At 42.3% G+C, this 16782-nt stretch overlaps 1 protein-coding gene across 3 annotated transcripts in view; it reads right to left on the minus strand.

The window, feature by feature from the left end:
- Positions 1–16782, minus strand: part of NPAS3 (neuronal PAS domain protein 3) — an 866013-nt gene that overhangs the window by 16727 nt on the left and 832504 nt on the right. For all 3 annotated transcript variants that reach the window (XM_047795435.1, XM_047795436.1, XM_047795434.1), the window contains exons 7-8: positions 10641–10834; positions 5928–6034 (exon numbers count right to left, since the gene is read on the minus strand). In XM_047795435.1, the coding sequence (XP_047651391.1) occupies positions 5928–6034; positions 10641–10834 (301 nt within the window). The remainder of the gene's footprint in view (positions 1–5927; positions 6035–10640; positions 10835–16782) is intronic.

The following is a 16782-nucleotide window of genomic DNA, read 5'->3' on the forward strand; positions in this document are numbered from 1 at the left end:
TCCTGAGCTCTCTGAATCCTGGGATGCCCTAAACACCTCCCCATCCCTACTCTCCACTGTATCTTCTGCCATCTTGCCATCTTCTTTCAATGTCCAGGGACATTGTGTGCTTCCTCTGAAACTTCTCATCCTCCCTTTATTGCCCCCAACTCTGGGGCTTCTGTGTTTTGTTTGTACATCTCAATAGTCCTCACTTTATGCCACCTTTTCAAAATTGTCTGTGGTCAGGCTGCCTTCTCTACCACTACGGAAGCTCCTTGAAGGTAGAGACCCATATATTATTTTGGAAACTTCACAGCAATACTGCCAAGCTTTGTGTGTAATAAGGACTCAACAAATGTTAGAAGAACTTGAAGAGAGAAAAATATGACTGTTTCTATTCAAACTCATAGATCAAATTCATAGAAAACTATCAAGCTGAAGAAAAAAACCAAAGACCTCCTTTTGCTTACAAGTTGCCTATTACTACTGTCTCTGATGTTCAAAACTTTATATTTTTGTAAAGAGGCCAATCTCCTTACCAAGTCATCACACTCATTTCATTTGAGCACTGAGATGCCCTCAGAGCAATTCACTCTTCATATTTTACTGTTAATGACATTTATCCAAAGGGGTGGGGCGTGACTGGCGTCCTCAAGATCGTTGGTCAGTTTGTATTTTTACTCCAAGTGAAGTAATGCCTCCTAAATACCAGTGTAGTCAATGCTTCTCAAACATTAACATGAATGCAAGTCAGCTGGGGAACTTGTTAACGGCAGATTCGGATTCAGTAAGCCTGTGGATTGGCCTGAAATTCTGCATTTCCAGAACACAGCGGAGCAGGGACACTCAGCTGGTAGTTTGGCTCTTGCTGGTCTCTATTCTCTGTGTTTGCCTGCTCTTGGACTTAAAAAAGCCAAAATCAGCACTTGCCAAAAAAAGATGTAATAATATTCATTCACTCCTGCATAAAGACCTGATGTGATTTTTTTCTCCAGGTGACAGCCTTTTTCGTTCATGGACAGGCACACCGCGTGGGTTGGTTTGGCTTCTGAACAAAGTCAGACATGGTGGCTAGTCCACGCATTTCCTCTCATGCAAATTTTCATATTCATATGAAAGAAGAGGAAAAACCCATTTGCTTTGGGAAAAAGTCCAGCCAGTGACTGGGGGGCAGCTAAATCCCCAAAGACCCAGCCCTGAGAAAAGCTAAGATGAGAAAATAGAAAGTCTCCTGTGCAACCTGCATTTGGCCCACTCATCAAACTTTATAACTTCTTCCTTCCCTCCCAGCTTCCTTTACTGCGTGAGATGACTGCAGCCCCAAATCAACAATTAAATTCCCCCTTTGTTTGTGTGGCAGATGACAAATGCATGGAGGACATCTTGTGTTGCCGAGGCAGGCAGGGCACTTACTTTGATTGATGCTCGGTTGTGGAAAAAAATGAGCGGGGAAGGAATTACAATGGAGGGCCTGGAGACTGGAAGGGGATATACTAATTAGTCCTGCATTAAGCAGTCAGCTTGCATTTGGCGATGAGACGCCTTCAGGAGGGAAGTGTGGGGGTTATTGATGCAAAACAGCATGGAATGCATTATGCCAGGTAACTGTGTATTCGTTTTGTTAGAGAAGTATAGAATCTTGTAATTAAGAAATAAACAGGCTACTGTATTTTTTTTAACACCCCCTACCTGTACACATTGAATAAGCTGTGCTTTTTAACTCTATATGATCTCATAAGCAAGCTGGAAGTTCCCCTCTCTTCTTGAATAACGCTTCCAGGGTTTGCTCATCCTCAGTACAATTCTAGGGAGGGAAAACTGCCTCCATTTCTATACTTTCTGGCTCCTTTAGTTCCTAGAGTTTCAGTGCTCCAGAGCCTTGAGCCTTGCTGCTAGAACACAGTGTAATAAAAGAGAAAAGAAGTTCCCCTCTCCCAGGCCACTCTTGCCAGGTTTTAGAGGGTTGTTGCTGATGTGATCTGGGAAGGATACTAGGGGTATCTCAAGACAAATCCAGCATCTTCTATAGACAGGGACTATGGACAGGGATGAAAGTGAAATACAAAGCATGCTTCTCTGGTTTAGCATTCGTGGTTTGCCCTTCTAGTGTCTGGGCAACAGGCAGAGGCAAAGCAGTAGACGGTTGTGCCGTTCTCACAATTTGAGTGACACGATGCTCTAGGTAATGGGAGTGAGGGACTTTAGGGAGACACGACTGGTCGTCTCTAGGTCAGTACCTCCCAAGCAATGGAGAGGGTGACAGGCAAAGATGCTCAAATAATTACTAATATGCACAATTTAAAATTCAAACTTTGAAATGTTGACTTGGCCAGTTTGGCCTTGAAGAATCAATGAAGTTGGGTTCAGTGACTAGTGAGGTGGCTTAAAGAAAAAAAAACAAAAAACAAAAAACTACACCAGTCTTTGGTCCTAGTGTGAAAGAAGAGGACCTAAACTCCCCTGGCATTAGAATTCCAGTAACTTCACTAACCCATTGTGTTGGTGTAGATAATGTGATTGTCAGTGATTCTTTATGTTGAAACCCAGTAAACTATCAGGCGTCTCATGTTAACCTAGTGGGAGAGTAAATGGTCCAAAGGTTTTGGTTCAATTTATCAGAGTTGTCAAATCCTGGCACAGCTGACTCCTGTTTACATTTCTTATTCTAGAAACAAGTTCATCTATGGATTTACAGATACCTACGCTAGGAAAATAGATCTAAGTGATAAAGATAGCATTTTGAGTTATCAAAGACTATTGAGTCTTTTTTTTTCCTTCAAGTTTTATCCATAAACTGGAGAATGAGACAGATATCAAAATATCAGAAGCACGATCAGATGACTGCAACCTGCCTTTCATGGACAGAGCCAGGAATTGTGCCAATAGCTTGAGGAAGAAAAGCTAAATAGTTAATGCGGTTTATTTTTTAACCATCCTTTTGTTTTTGAATTCTGTCTTCTTCTTGAGCTGATTCCATGTCACCATGACCTTCTCCTGCCAAGAAGGCACAGTTGAGGCATCCTTCAGGAATAGCCTAGGGCTTTGGACGTGCTAGACGCTGTGCTGGCTCTTTGCCTTTTCTTTCAGTGTTTGTACAACCAAGACTTATTACATGCTCTGTCATTTTGTTACTGGGCTGGCTTTGGTTTGAGAATTAGGTAAACATCAGACATTCCATCACACAATTTTAGACTCAATCTTACTTTATAATGATGTTAATGTTTATTGTACAAAGCGAGATGCATTTGTATATTTTAGCATTTTATTTCAGTCACAGAATGCAAGACCTGACATTGGCATCAGTTTGATGTGTGTGTGTGTGTGTGTGTGTGTGTGTGGAGTGTGTGTGTGTGATTGAAGATAGTAAGCACTACAAGAATGCTGAAATTTCAATCTGATTAGGATCAAAATTCTTCAGGATCAAAACACTCTTTTTCCTCCCCCTACAGTTTTACTAATTGTGTGCTACTTGACATTGTGGAGTTATTCCACAGCGTGATAGCTAAATATGTGAAGTGTATTTTACTGTGCCGAATTATCAGCTCCTTCTATTTGTTTTTCATGTGTTTAAGGTTATTAAAAGAACTTAACATTAGAAGTCACGTGTATGAATTGAGAGACTGAACTCAATCATTGTTAGCAGGAGAAATCATAAAGCAATAGCCAGTATGTCAATATCAAGTAATGAAAAAAATCAGAGAATTTGAAAGCATACCTCCCCTGTTTATTAGCTGGCAAGATACCAGAAAAATTAGAGTACTAGCACAATGGTGAATGGTAGATGGAGTTGTTTATTTTCAGCACTCTCAAATTATTCCGGGTACTGAAAACGAGATAAAAGTAGATCGGAAAGAATGGCATCAAACATATTTGTTGGAGACCTTTGCTTTATGGGAAGAAATGAACTGCCCTGGCTTACTGTTCCTGAGGAATTGTATTTCTTCATGCTGTAAATCAAATCCCAGAAAGATAGCGTGACGTTTTCCAAATAATAAAAGAGGACGACAAAGTTCTTTTTTGTTAGCATCAGGTTTCCGAATAGACCTCGATTAAGATTCCAAAATGAAAAAGCACCACCCCCACAAACACACTTGGTCTATAACAGTGTCTTACAAACAGTATATTCATTTTAAAAGTCTGGATCTCTGGCATATATGGGTCCAAAAATGTATTCATAGCTTCCTTCCAAGATCCTGACTTTTCTCCATTTTCTCTAAATGCCCAGCTACAAAGAATCTGATGTTGCTGCTTTTGGCCATGCTTGGGGCATGTGGAAGTTCCCAGGCTGAGGATTGAACCCACACCTCAGCAGTGACAAAGCCAGATCTTAATCCAGCGAGCCACTGGGGAACTCCTAGAAACTGATGTTTCTTTTCAGGAAACCAGAATCATTCCCCACTCCCAATTAATTGAAAAGCCATCTGCTTCTGTGATCCCAACACCCATTTGTTCTTAGTGATACATGTGTTGGTTAAGTCTCTGGGGACTGATAGGAAGGCACACGCACTGTGCTGGGACTAGACTCTCCCAGAGCAGCCTTGTTGGCAGGTTTTTTCCCAGAGACCTAGTATCTACAGAATTTGACACTGCCTTTAGTTCTACGGCAGTGTTTCCAATGCAGGGTTCTAAATACAGCTCAAGATGCTCATACGTGGAGCCTTTGGCCAGTTCTCCATTACACTTTTGAAGATCTGAGTTTGAAATGGGTAAACAATGGCCAAGGGCAGGAAAGATTTGAAACAGTTCTCCTCAACCATGGCCAGAAAGGGAAGATGTTAATATAAAGGCCACCTGGCCAGTTTTACTCCATAAAAGCTTCTGCTTCCAGCTGTACCATCTCGTTTGTGTCCCCTCACATGTATTTAGGACTGGAGTTCAGAACTCAGTTTAGAACCTTCTAGGAATATAGTTGGCATGGCCCACATCTTCTAGGAAGAGTCTACTGAATGTTCATAAAAAGGACCTCTTTACAGTAGAGCACAGGAACTATCCAGTCTCTTGGGGTATTCTATGACAGAAGATAATACAAGAAAGGGAATGTATGCATATGTATGACTGGGTCACTTTGCTATACAGCAGGAATTGGCACAACATTATAAATCAACTATAATAAAATTTTTTTTTAATAAAAAAGGATCTTTTGTTGGAAAAGGGCAGCCCCCTCCTAAGAGGTCTAGCAGTCCAGTGCCCCCTGACTGACGCAAGGTCAGAGCCCTGCTGAGTTTGATGAGCGAAAACTGCAGGAGGATGCTGGTGAGCAAGTGACAGCTTGGACCCAGCCAGAACACTGCTAGTCCTGATTGGCTTAAACACCCCCAATGGTGCCTTGGAGGTGAGCCTGCACATCAGACTGGGAACAAGACTCAAAGAGCCAAGATTGGTTTCTCCCTTTCAGGAGAGGCAGGAAGCTCTACCTCTAAGTAACCTGCTTTCTAGAAACACAGCAAAAAGACAGTGTCTTTGAGAGCCGCAATATCCACACAAGCCCTCTGCCCGGGCCCCTGGCTTCCCCCTTGTTCCCATTTTGTGACTGGTCAAGCAGGAATTTTTCAGAGGCCCTGGCCTGGTTGAACTTGTCTTCTCCCACGTCCATTTTGAAACTGAGACCACACATTTCAGAGTGGAAGTCACTCTCTGGAAAAGGAAAAGGTTGGAAAGGCACTTAAGACAAAGGCTTCCCCCATCACTTCACAGGAGAGAGGAAGTGAGAAACATAATACCCTGGGTGAGCCCCTAATGATCCAGCAATATCTCTGGGCCTGAGGTGCAATTTTCGACCCAATTCCAACATGAGCTGAGGCGATTTATGTCTCACTCATTCTCGCCACACGCTGACAGTCATCTCGAATGTAAGGGAGACGTGAAGGGGGAGATCAGCATGGGAACCAAGGGCATCAGAGGTAGATGCTGCCAGTCAGGTGGTCCCCACACATGGGGGTACTTACGGTCCAGGTGACTGTGCCTGATGCCCTCCACGTCTTCAGCGTGGATGAAGTGGTAGCATCTCTTCCCTACGATGTCTACGGGGGTCAGATCCATATAGTCACTAATCCTATGAAGAGAAGACACAGGCTGGAGATCAGAAGGGGGAAAATAGGGAAACGGTCAAATGTCATAGAAACAAATCTAGTGACAAGTTTCATTTTACAGGGTACCTCTGAGGACTGGGCACTCAAGGAAAACCCTGTAAAGGGAAAGTCATTTTTTGAGTTTCCATCACGGTTCAGGGGTAATGAACCCAACTAGTATCCAAGCAGCTTCAATCCCTGGCTTCCTGACCGTAAGGATATGGCATTGCCATGAGCTGTGGTATAGTTTGCATATGTGGCTCGGATCCTGTGTTGCTATAGCTATGGTGTGGGTTGGCAGCTACAGCTCTGATTTGACCCCTAGCTTGGGAACTTCCATATGCCGTGGGTGTGGCCCTAAAAAGACAAAAACAAAAAAAAACAAAAAAAAACAAAAAAAAACAAAAAAAAAAACCCCCAAAAACAAAAAAACAAAAAACAAAACAAAAAAACCCCGAGAGAGAATCATTTTCTTTGACCTCAAACAGGCTTTTTCTAAAGTAGGAACAGGGCTAGATCAGGCAATTGTGGTGAAATAATTAGATAGGTTTTTCTTTTCCTTTTGTGGTATCAGAACACACATTCAGACAACACAATTCCAGGAAATTATTGAGAATCAGTAAGAATGCAAGATCCTCATTAGAGGCCAAGATAATTCAAGGTTACATAATAAAATAAAAACATGTTATGTTTATACCAAATGATTAGAGACACCTTTCATTTAAACAGATTGGTCTTCTATTGGGTATTTCCATGAAAAAGGGCTTCGACTGCTTCTTGGCACAAAGTCCAAATTGGCATTTCAAGGGATATAATTTAAATGCCGAGACACACAGATGCCTGGGGGTATTGTCTTTTTCAGTCAGAGTCATTTGGGAGCTCAGCTTTCACTCCTGGCCCTTTTAACTGGGACTTTGTGGTGGATTCCTCACAGAAACTTTTAAACCATTTCGGCAGTTCTGCCAGGCTTGTGCTGGACCATGTGTGTGTGTGTGTGTGTGTGTGTGTGTGTGTGTGTGTGTAAGCCTCTATCACTGATTGTCCAGACGGTAACGTCCTCAGGCAGGAGCACAGAAAAACAGAACAAAAATTGGGAAACATGTTGGGGGAGTCTGCCCGGTTTACACAAATACGCTGAAATGCCCATTTCTATCCTCCCTGTCCAGGTTCATGTTTGTTTTGATCAGTCCCAAATAGAATATATCTTTTGTTTAACCGATTCTCTTTACTGACTCAGTGCTTTTTATGGTTTATGACTTATCAAATATGAAGTGAATCTTTAGCTCTGACACCTTTAAAAAACCCATGAGATCTCTTCCGAGGAGTGAGATCTGACCCCCAAGGCAAGGAAATAAGAAAACAAAACCCACCCAGAAGAATAAAGACTATATGGAAATACAAATCCCCGGCAAATGGATTTCTCCAGGTCTAGCCATTTCAATCATATTTTTGGCGAAACTAGAATTCTTGGAGTGTTTTCTCAGGGTTCTCTGGTTTTCTGGTACACAACAGGTTAGTTGGTGTTTTCCTAAAGCAATGAGCTGCTTTCCAAGCACAGTTTATATCTCCTTTCTGCAGATGACATAACAAGGCTGTGGTTCAAAGGCCCTTGTTGGTGTTTCTGGAATGTGCCGGCTCCCCTGAAAGCATCACATGTTGGCTTCGCCCAAGGCCGCCCCAGGCAGTGCCAAGGAGAATGGTCTGCAGAGTCAAGGATGAGGCCTCCTTTTCTAGTTAGCAATTCCCTAATTAAACAGTCCACTCTGGGACATGGCACTCCACACTTTAGAGAAGACAGTTCTTTGGTTTATTCTTTATTTGAATGAAATCCTTCCAAACAGTGGGAGCATGTCTATGTCCTTTCAGAGCCTGTAACTATGGTGAACGTGCCCAGCTCAGGGTTCCGAGACCCTCTTACTGCATGTATAGAAAGCCCCAGACCAGTCCAGTGACTTCTCGTGGGCTCAGAATCCTGATGGCATCTAGTCCTCTGAACCTCGGTCTCCTGATCAGTGAAATAACTCCAGAGTCTGGCTAGGGGATTAAGAATGAAATGACATGACGTGTAGCACAGTGCCTGGCACACCACATGTGCTGTTCCCTCAGATTAAATACGCAGTTACCTTTAACACAAGTCCTTTTAAATAATTGCCATCATCTTCTATGGGGAAATAATGCTGTATTACACTAGCTAATAAGCGGCTGTCGAATATATTTTTTTAATTGGAAGAAAGAAGCATAAATTGGGTCCTAGAAATTATCTTTGTTACTAGAGTGGCACCATAAGGTACCCAGGTCCACAGTGCAGATCTGAAGAAAGAATTAACCCATAATCAAGGGAATAAGAATTAAGTGATGGCTTGGGGACAGAACCATCCCTGGGAGTTAGATAAGTAAAATGAGGTTTTATTTTTGGGGAGGCAGCGGTGGTGGTAAATCTAAATCAAGGGAGCTGGGCCTATGTTTTCAAAGATGCAAAGCCACAGTTTATCCTTTGCGTGCCTTCCTGGGTGTCCAGCATTGTCCATTTAAAATCAGAGAAGAGACAGCTCTGTGGGCTGTCTTTGTGCTCTTTCATGGGTGCATATGTATGGAAGATCCCCCTCAGTGGTTATTCTGACCCATTCCTTTCCACTTAGCCTGACTTCCACAGAAAAATTAGAGACATTTTGCATCTGGCAGACTGGGGTTCAAATCTTGGCCTCAGTCAAGTCACCTGACCTTTCTCTCTAACCTGAAACTGCCTGTGGGTGGTGAAGACAGTGGCAACAGTGACTTCGCAGAACTGTCTGGAAGCTTCTATGAGATAGTGCATCTAACAAGCTTTGCACATGGCCGAGGGTGTAGTAGGTGCCCACTAAATGTTAATGGTCTTTTTTGTTCCTTGTCAATTCCAGCTAATCCTTCTGGCCAGCTCATCTTTCCTGATACTCTGTGGCTATCATAGAATACCTTAGAGCCAAGTATGCAGTCACGATGATAAAAAGTTTTCGTAAATAACCACCAAAACTTGACAAATTGATTTGAGAGTTACTTATTAAATAATAGGGACAGGCTCATGATATCTTCTACCCCCTTGAACACTCAAAGCTCAGGTGCATAATCTTTTCCCACAGTGAATTCTTTCCTCTGAATCAAAGTCCAACTGGAAAGAGTATGCATTTCTAACTTGATCTCAACAACTTTAGTGCTTCCTCATGGACTGAATACAGGCTCCGTCTGTCTTCCTCTTGGCTGGGCCCCAGAGAGGTCAATTTCCTAAGCCACTTGATCACCCTGCTCTTTCATGTCCCCCTGAAGGCATTCATAAGACTCAGTGAACACATGCCGCCTTCATGCCTGATGATAATCTGAGCCACAAAAGCATCCCCACAGATTAATTGGGTAATGCTCCCCACAGCCCCAGGGATGGACGGCATCACCAAGCCCCCTTCCCTCAGCCGACATGTGCCCAACCCGCCATCCACTTGCTGCACCCGTGATTCTTTCTTCTTCATGTCAGTCTGATGATGGGCTGGTGACTTCTAGGTCAAAGGTCTGAAGGGGCACTGTCCCATTTCCTTGTCTCTCACTTGACACTTAATGGAAAAGTGAACTCTTTAAACCAGAGGCTAAAAAGTCCTTTTATAGGAGTTCAATGTTGAGGAAGGGCTGCCAAGTCATTCCTAGGACGAGTCATCTTTTTTTTTTTTTTTTTTTTTTTAATTTATAAAAGTGGAATCCTTAGGATTACAAAGTTTCATTGCATTGTCCTGCAAATTTCTACTTTTTGACTTTTTTCCTCTGGGGGCCTCACATTCTCATTTGTTCTCTACATGTTTGTGGACTGGATGTTAGTGTATCCTTCAATTCGTATAGGGAAGTCTTTACCCACCATGTTTTTCTGGAGGGGATTCTTTGGGAGGTAATTAGGTTAGAGGAGGTCATAAGCATGAAGCTTCCATGATGGGATTGGTGTTCTTAGAAGAAGAGGAAGCATAGAGCTCACTCTCCCCTAGGTGAGGACACCGCAAGAAGGCAGCCATCTGCAAGCCAGGAAGAGAGCCCTCATCAGGAGCCTAATCAGCCTGTAGCTTGAACTCGGACTTCCAGCCTCCAGAGCTGTTGAGAAGGAAATGTCTGTTGTCTGAGCCACCAGTCTATGGTAATTTGTCTCAGCAGCCTGACCTGATTAGGACAAGATGCCGATGCCTGTGTGAACACCGACTGTCAGAAGGCTGGGCCCTTGCAATAGTCAGGAAGCTAGTCTGGTTGAGGCATCAGGAGATACCTTCTACTGCCTTGTTCTGCCAATAATATCTCAGTCTCATCCTCTCTTTAGGTTCTTGGCCAAAAAAACAGCCTTAATTGTAGCCTATAGATGCCCAGGGATTCTAATTCATTCCATTGTTGTCCCTAATGTAAATCAGGGCAGCAGTGTACATTTTAGATAAAAAGCATGGTTGGTGTTAGTCCAAGCAGCCAGTAAAAAGAAGATCAGGATTTATAATGAGCCTCACTGGGGGAGTAAAACCCTTCAGGTGGCTGAAAGCCCCAGCCGTTACAGACGCACAACACACAACAGGGCAAATGAAGACAAAAACGAAGTACCTATTTTCACAGTAAATGATATTGAGGTCCATATTTACTCTAGTGACGAACATATGGCAGTCAATTCTGACTTCATTGATCGTAGGTGGAGGCAAGGCATGAGCCACGACCACGAGACCCATGATTTGGCTGGGGACAGTCCTCCCGTGGGACAGCGACACCCTCAGTCGTAGCCGGCCTGTTATGTGAATCACCTATAATAGAACAGGAAGCACAGGACACAGTCAAAGGCACATCTGGGATGGAACAGCGTTTCTTTGGGGAAATGCAAAATTGCGTCTGGAAGAGCTAGCGTTAGCTTGTATCTTCTGTAATCATAAGGGCTGTCAAAGTGCCCTCAATGTCCTCAAGGCAAGAGACCAAAGAGAAATAATAGTATACTTGGAGCATTTCTCAAGGCAGCATTATTGCCACGCTATTGCCATTTTCAGGACTGTTTTTTTTTCCACATTTAGAGGCAGTTCTTAAGCAGATAAAAGGACAAGAAAGTTGAGCACCGAGCTGCAAAAAGAAACGTTTGCATTATTAGCCCTTATTAATGGACAATGTCTTTCTCTCTCCAAATTTGTACTGAGTGGGATTCCGTGGACACTTCTTTTAAGAAGCATGGCTCAGAGCTTTCCTTCATTCTCCACAAGCCAAAGACTCAAGGAATAAAAATTTCAGTGGAAATGATAGAAGTGGGTCCTTTTGAGTATAGATATTCCATGGGAGGCAGCGCTAAGTTACCGCTACATGGAACATGGTGCTTTATCGTGGTGCCCTCTGGCATTGAAGGTCAGAGGATCTTGCTCTCTCACTTGCCCCTTCCACAAAAGTAGGGTCAGGAAGACTTGCACCATTTTGGTGGCAGCTGAGAAGTACTTGCTGAGACAAAGAAGGGACAATACTGGGCTGTGATTTTTGGTTCCTTAGCCAAAGTATACCATAGATAATCCAGGCCAGCCAGAACCCAACAAAGTGGGTTCATCATCCTCACATATTTTAGATGGTATTATCTTTCTAAAGACATCTTTTGGAAAAGTTCCTTTGTTTATAAACTGAACATAGGAGAGGGGTTATAGTGTTAGTTCCTTAAATGATGATCCAGAGAAACGATATCAGCAAAGCTTAGAAAGAGTAAGGCTTTGTGTGGCAGTGCTTCAGGATGATGGAAGGCAGGTATGCATGTGTGTGTGATGGTTGGAGATGCATGTGAGTATGTGTACACTCTAGCTGTGTTCCTTGGACCCTGTGACAGTGCGGGGGGCCCTCCCAAACCAGATTATAGAGGGACTTGTCACCATTCACTGTACCACGAAGGTCAGTTTACTAGCTAGCTGTGTTCCCATGTTGGGTATGCCTCCCCAGATGCACCCGGAGCAGCACACCACATTTTGAGAGTCTTCTTTGCCCGTGTCGCCATAGGGAACTGAAATGGGAAGTGAGTCTCAAGCCTCCCAGGAGCAATAAGAACCAGCATCTGCTTTCCTTCCTAGGGGCTTGACTGATAATTCCCTTTTCATTTTGTTTTTGTTTCCTTTAAGTTATTCAGTTTTCCAAAAGCAAGCCACATGGCTGTCACTCAGGAAGCAGGATCAAAGCTTACCGGGGCTGCCCTTTGGAGCCCTGGCTGTTCTAAATGATACCTCTTCCCTGGCCCCCTCCAGGTCTGAGCCCAGAGCTGTGGACCTGGAAACACCAACAAGGAGGAGGATTATTTAGGTTATTTCAGGAGCTGTTTTTTTGACCACCCACAATGAAGTTGATGAAATTCATCCTTAATGTACCTTTGCTTTAAGCTTTGGTCAGACGAGCTACTTTATGAATATTTGAAAACATTCCTAGAGGCAAGGATGCTAAAACATCATCACAGACACATATTTTTGCAAGACCTCATTAACTAATAAAGAAATAGCTAAAAGAAATGGGATTAGCTTCACAGGAGGGGTGTTAACAGGCCCTGGTCCTCCTCGCAGCTAGGCTTACATAGATGCTCATTTATCATTATCTGTCTGGTTTTATCAGGAACACTCAGCTTCTTGGAAAAACACAGATCTATAAATGCTCGGGAAAACACACACCCAGAAATGATATGTTAAATCAATCCCCACTTTGTATTCTCTTCCAAAGCAATTTAGAGGCCTCTGGGCTAGCAAGCATTTTGGGAAGGCAGACAGGCTACGGGGGGAGTTGAGTGCATGTCAGATTTACCCGGTCTCTGACCTCTGACCTTCAACCTCCTCTGGCTTTGCTCATGGTCCTGGAAGTGTTGAAGGAAGGTGGGGGAGGTCAAAGGTTGGGTCAAACTGGGGCCGAGATTTGCCATCTCCTGATTTTGTTCTCCTGAACAAGCCACTCAACCTCTTTGCATCTCAATTTTCTTTTCTGCGAAATGGGGAAAATAATGACTATTCTGCAGTTATGTTATGAGAATCAATTGACAGAACACTGTAAACCAAATGTAATGGAAAAAATAAAAATCATTAAAAAATAAAAAAGTTAAAAAAGGAGGTAGTGGAAGTGAACACTTTTTAGATTGTAAAGAAATCTACAAATTTCATTGGAATTCTTTCTGCCTTTAAAAGTCACTTAAATGATAAGGATAAGAACCAGTTATGAATTTAATCTTGATCAAAAGCCAAATAAATAATTTTTGAAAGATCATGCCATTTCATATTTGGGAGAATTGGGAGGGTCTATGTTAGGTGATTCTCCCCTTAGTTTTTTAGGTGAGGAAAGAGACTCTGGAATGTTCATTCCCTGACCAGAGTCATCAGGTCTGGAAATGGCAAAAAGGGCCTAGTGTCCAGGTTTCTAGGTCTTGTGTACAAGCATAGCAAGATTGAAATGATGCTCAAACATTTTATGAGCATAGTCCTATTGAACAAAACATTAGATGTTTATACCAGCTGTCAATTTACTCTCTTAACTGTATCTGAATCTTTGAAATGATTTCACTTATAACCAGAAGCCCAAGTTATCTGAAAAGTCTTTGAAAAAAACACAAACTAAGAAGAGAAGAGAGGGATAAAAAGACTAAGAAAATTACCAGTGCAATAACTAAACAGTTGTCAGGTAATGTCGAAGAATAGTCAGAGGGTGTGTTTGTCTGTGTGTGTATCTGGGAGTGAGGGAGGGTGGGGTTGAAAGAAAAGGGATATCTGTTGGGTCTCATGATTAATGTTGGCGTTTAGGTTAATGCATTTTCCAAAATCCATTCCATAATGCCAACAGTTTTTTTTTTCTTCCATTATGTGAAGTTAGGTTCAAATTTTAGAAACTTGTCCAACAGGATGGATCCAAATACTGATAGTTGATTTTTTTCACTTTGCAGTTGTCTGAAGGCCTGGGGTGCTGAGGAAGGAGCATGATCAGGAGAGCTGGATTCAAATCCTAGCTCTGGTGCTGTACAGCCACTCAGCGAGGATGCTCAGAGAATTGAAATGACTTGTAACTTTCCAGGTCAGCTTATTAGAGTTTGAAAACCTAGTGCAAAGAAAACAAGTACTCTGTAAAGGTATTATTTGTTTTCCTAATAAGGTCCTCAAAGGGCATTTTATTGTTTTTTTTCAGTTTCTAAAAAATATGCTGGCAAGGGACCTTGATAGGAGCCAGACAGAAACACCAAGATGGATCAAATGGAAACCTGTTCTCAGAGAGTTTATAGACGACACAGTGGGAGGAAACATAAATCATTACTTGTAATATAGCAATATCGGGAGATTAGCCAGTGTCTGATCAAGAAAGTGGTTTTCCATCTTGATTATGTGACTGAATCACCTGTGAAGTTTTGTTAAAAAATGGATGCCTGGGCTCTATCCTCCAGAAATTCTAATTTGGTAGGACTAGGCTAGAGTCCAACATTTATTTGTTTTTTTAGAGCTTCAAAGGTGGTATCTTCCACTGGAGAATATCTGTCTAATGGGTTTGAAGGTCTATCAGTGGTCCTCAACCTTGCTACACATTGGAATTGCCCAGGGAATCTTTAAAAGTCCCTAGGTCCAAGCTCTATCCAACAGCAGATAAATACAGACCTCTGGGATACAAGGCTGCTGAGAGGATTAAGTGAAAATGTATACAGAGTGCCTAGGTTTATGCTGGATACACTGTATACGCTCAACAAATACTATTTTTAGTAAGTAACAAGTGTGCACCATAAGAAAGGAATAGGATGAGATCTTTGGGAGGTCAGCGTGGGTAGAAAATACTTTTGACTGAATGGATCTGTAAGGCTACAGGAAACTGCCATTAAAATAAGTTGTAAGATATAATAATGGAATGGCAAAACGGGTTCCAGGTAGAGAAAAGAACTGGAATATAAAAGAGAACCTACTGGCAACACCCAGGGCTTCACAAGCATTTCAGCTGGTGTCAGCAGAAGAGACAGAGGGGGCACAATGCAGGCATACACACAGTAGAATTGGTAATGGGACCTGGAGAGAAGCATGCTGATTCTATGCCTGTCTCATAGGGCAATGATGATGGTGATAGACTAAACGGTAACTGGGAAGGCAGGAATTGCTGATAAAGGGACGGGAAAAATACAAATGCTGTGGACATTTGTATTTGAGCAGCCTGGGGAGATCCTGGGCAAGGTGTCTTGGGGATAGTTGGAAAAAGGATCTGGCACCTAAGAGATGATAGTTGAAAGCATGGTTTTGAAAGACTTGGTTTGAATTTTGTGCTTTTGTGTGTGTGTGTGTGTGTGTGTGCACGCGCGCGCGTGCGCGCATGTACACGCTGGACCTGATAGTTAAAACCAAACAATTCAGGAACTCCCTGGTGGCTCAGCATGTTAGGATCCAATGTTGTCATTGCTGTGGTATGGTTCAAACCCTGGCCTGGGAACTTCCGCATGCCATGGGCACTGCCAGAAAAAAAAAAAAAAAAAAAAAAAGCAGCAATCAATTCAATGGAATTACCAGCAAAGAGAAACCAGATGAGAAAAAATGAAAGCCTTCCTTCTACACCTGCTCATTGAGTATCTTAAGCCTAAAGAAAGTTCTGCTTTGCTCTAACTTGAGTTTCTCTTACATTGTTATCTTACCATAATGATGACTTTTGTTAAAAAAGTGAATATTTCTGAAAACTCTAAGCCCTCTTTTTCTCCACCCACAATTCCATTCTGATGTAAATGCCAAGTTTGTCACATCATTCCCAGGCCCAGAGGTAGCATCACAGAGAATGGGATGGCTTTCTTGAGGAGTTAAGTAGGTGAATAAGAAATGATTTTGAATACAAATATTATAAGCCTCAATATGAACATGATGTCAAGAACCACGAAACTATAACATACTTTATTTTTATATAATTTTAATTTTTTCCCATTATAGCTAGTTTACAGTGTTCTGTCAATTTTCTACTGTACAGCATGGTGACCCAGTTACACATATATGTATACATTCTTTTTTCTCACATTATCATGCTCCACCATAAGTGACCAGGCATAGTTCTCAGTGCTACACAGCAAGATCTCATTGCTAATCCATTCCAAAGGCAACAGTCTGCATCTATTAACTCCAAGCACCCCATCCATCCCACTCCTTCCCTGTCCACCTTGGCAACTGCAAGTCTATCCTCCTAAGTCCATGATTTTCTTTTCTGTGGAAAGATTCATTTGTGCCATATATTAGGTTCCAGATGTAAGTGATATCATACGATATTTGTCTTTTTCTCTCTGACTTACTTCGCTTAGTATGATGGTCTCTAGTTCCACCCATGTTGCTGCAAATGGCATTATTTCGTTTCTTTTTATGGCCGAGTAGTATTCCATTGTGTATATATATACCACACCTTCCCAATCCAATCACATGTCGATGGATATTTGGGTTGTTTCCTTGTCTTGGCTATTGTGATAGTGCTGCAATGAACATGCGGGTGCATGTGTCTTTCTTAAGGAAAGTTTTGTCCAGATGTATGCCCAAGGTGGGATTGCTAGGTCATATGGTAGTTCTATGTATAGTTTTCTAAGGTACCTCCATACTGTTCTCAGAACAGTAAAAGCCCCACCATTGAGCATTAGGTCATAGAATTCTGCAGAACTTAGCAAAGACTTTAGGTATCAGCACATGATTCTTATCCTCCACTTGATATCTGAGGAAATGCTACCCCAGCCAAGCTATGTAACTCTGACAATTTGCCATAATTACCAGAACAGAAA

The sequence above is a fragment of the Phacochoerus africanus genome, chromosome 9 (assembly GCF_016906955.1).
Source record: "Phacochoerus africanus isolate WHEZ1 chromosome 9, ROS_Pafr_v1, whole genome shotgun sequence".
In the NCBI taxonomy this organism is placed as follows: domain Eukaryota; kingdom Metazoa; phylum Chordata; class Mammalia; order Artiodactyla; family Suidae; genus Phacochoerus; species Phacochoerus africanus.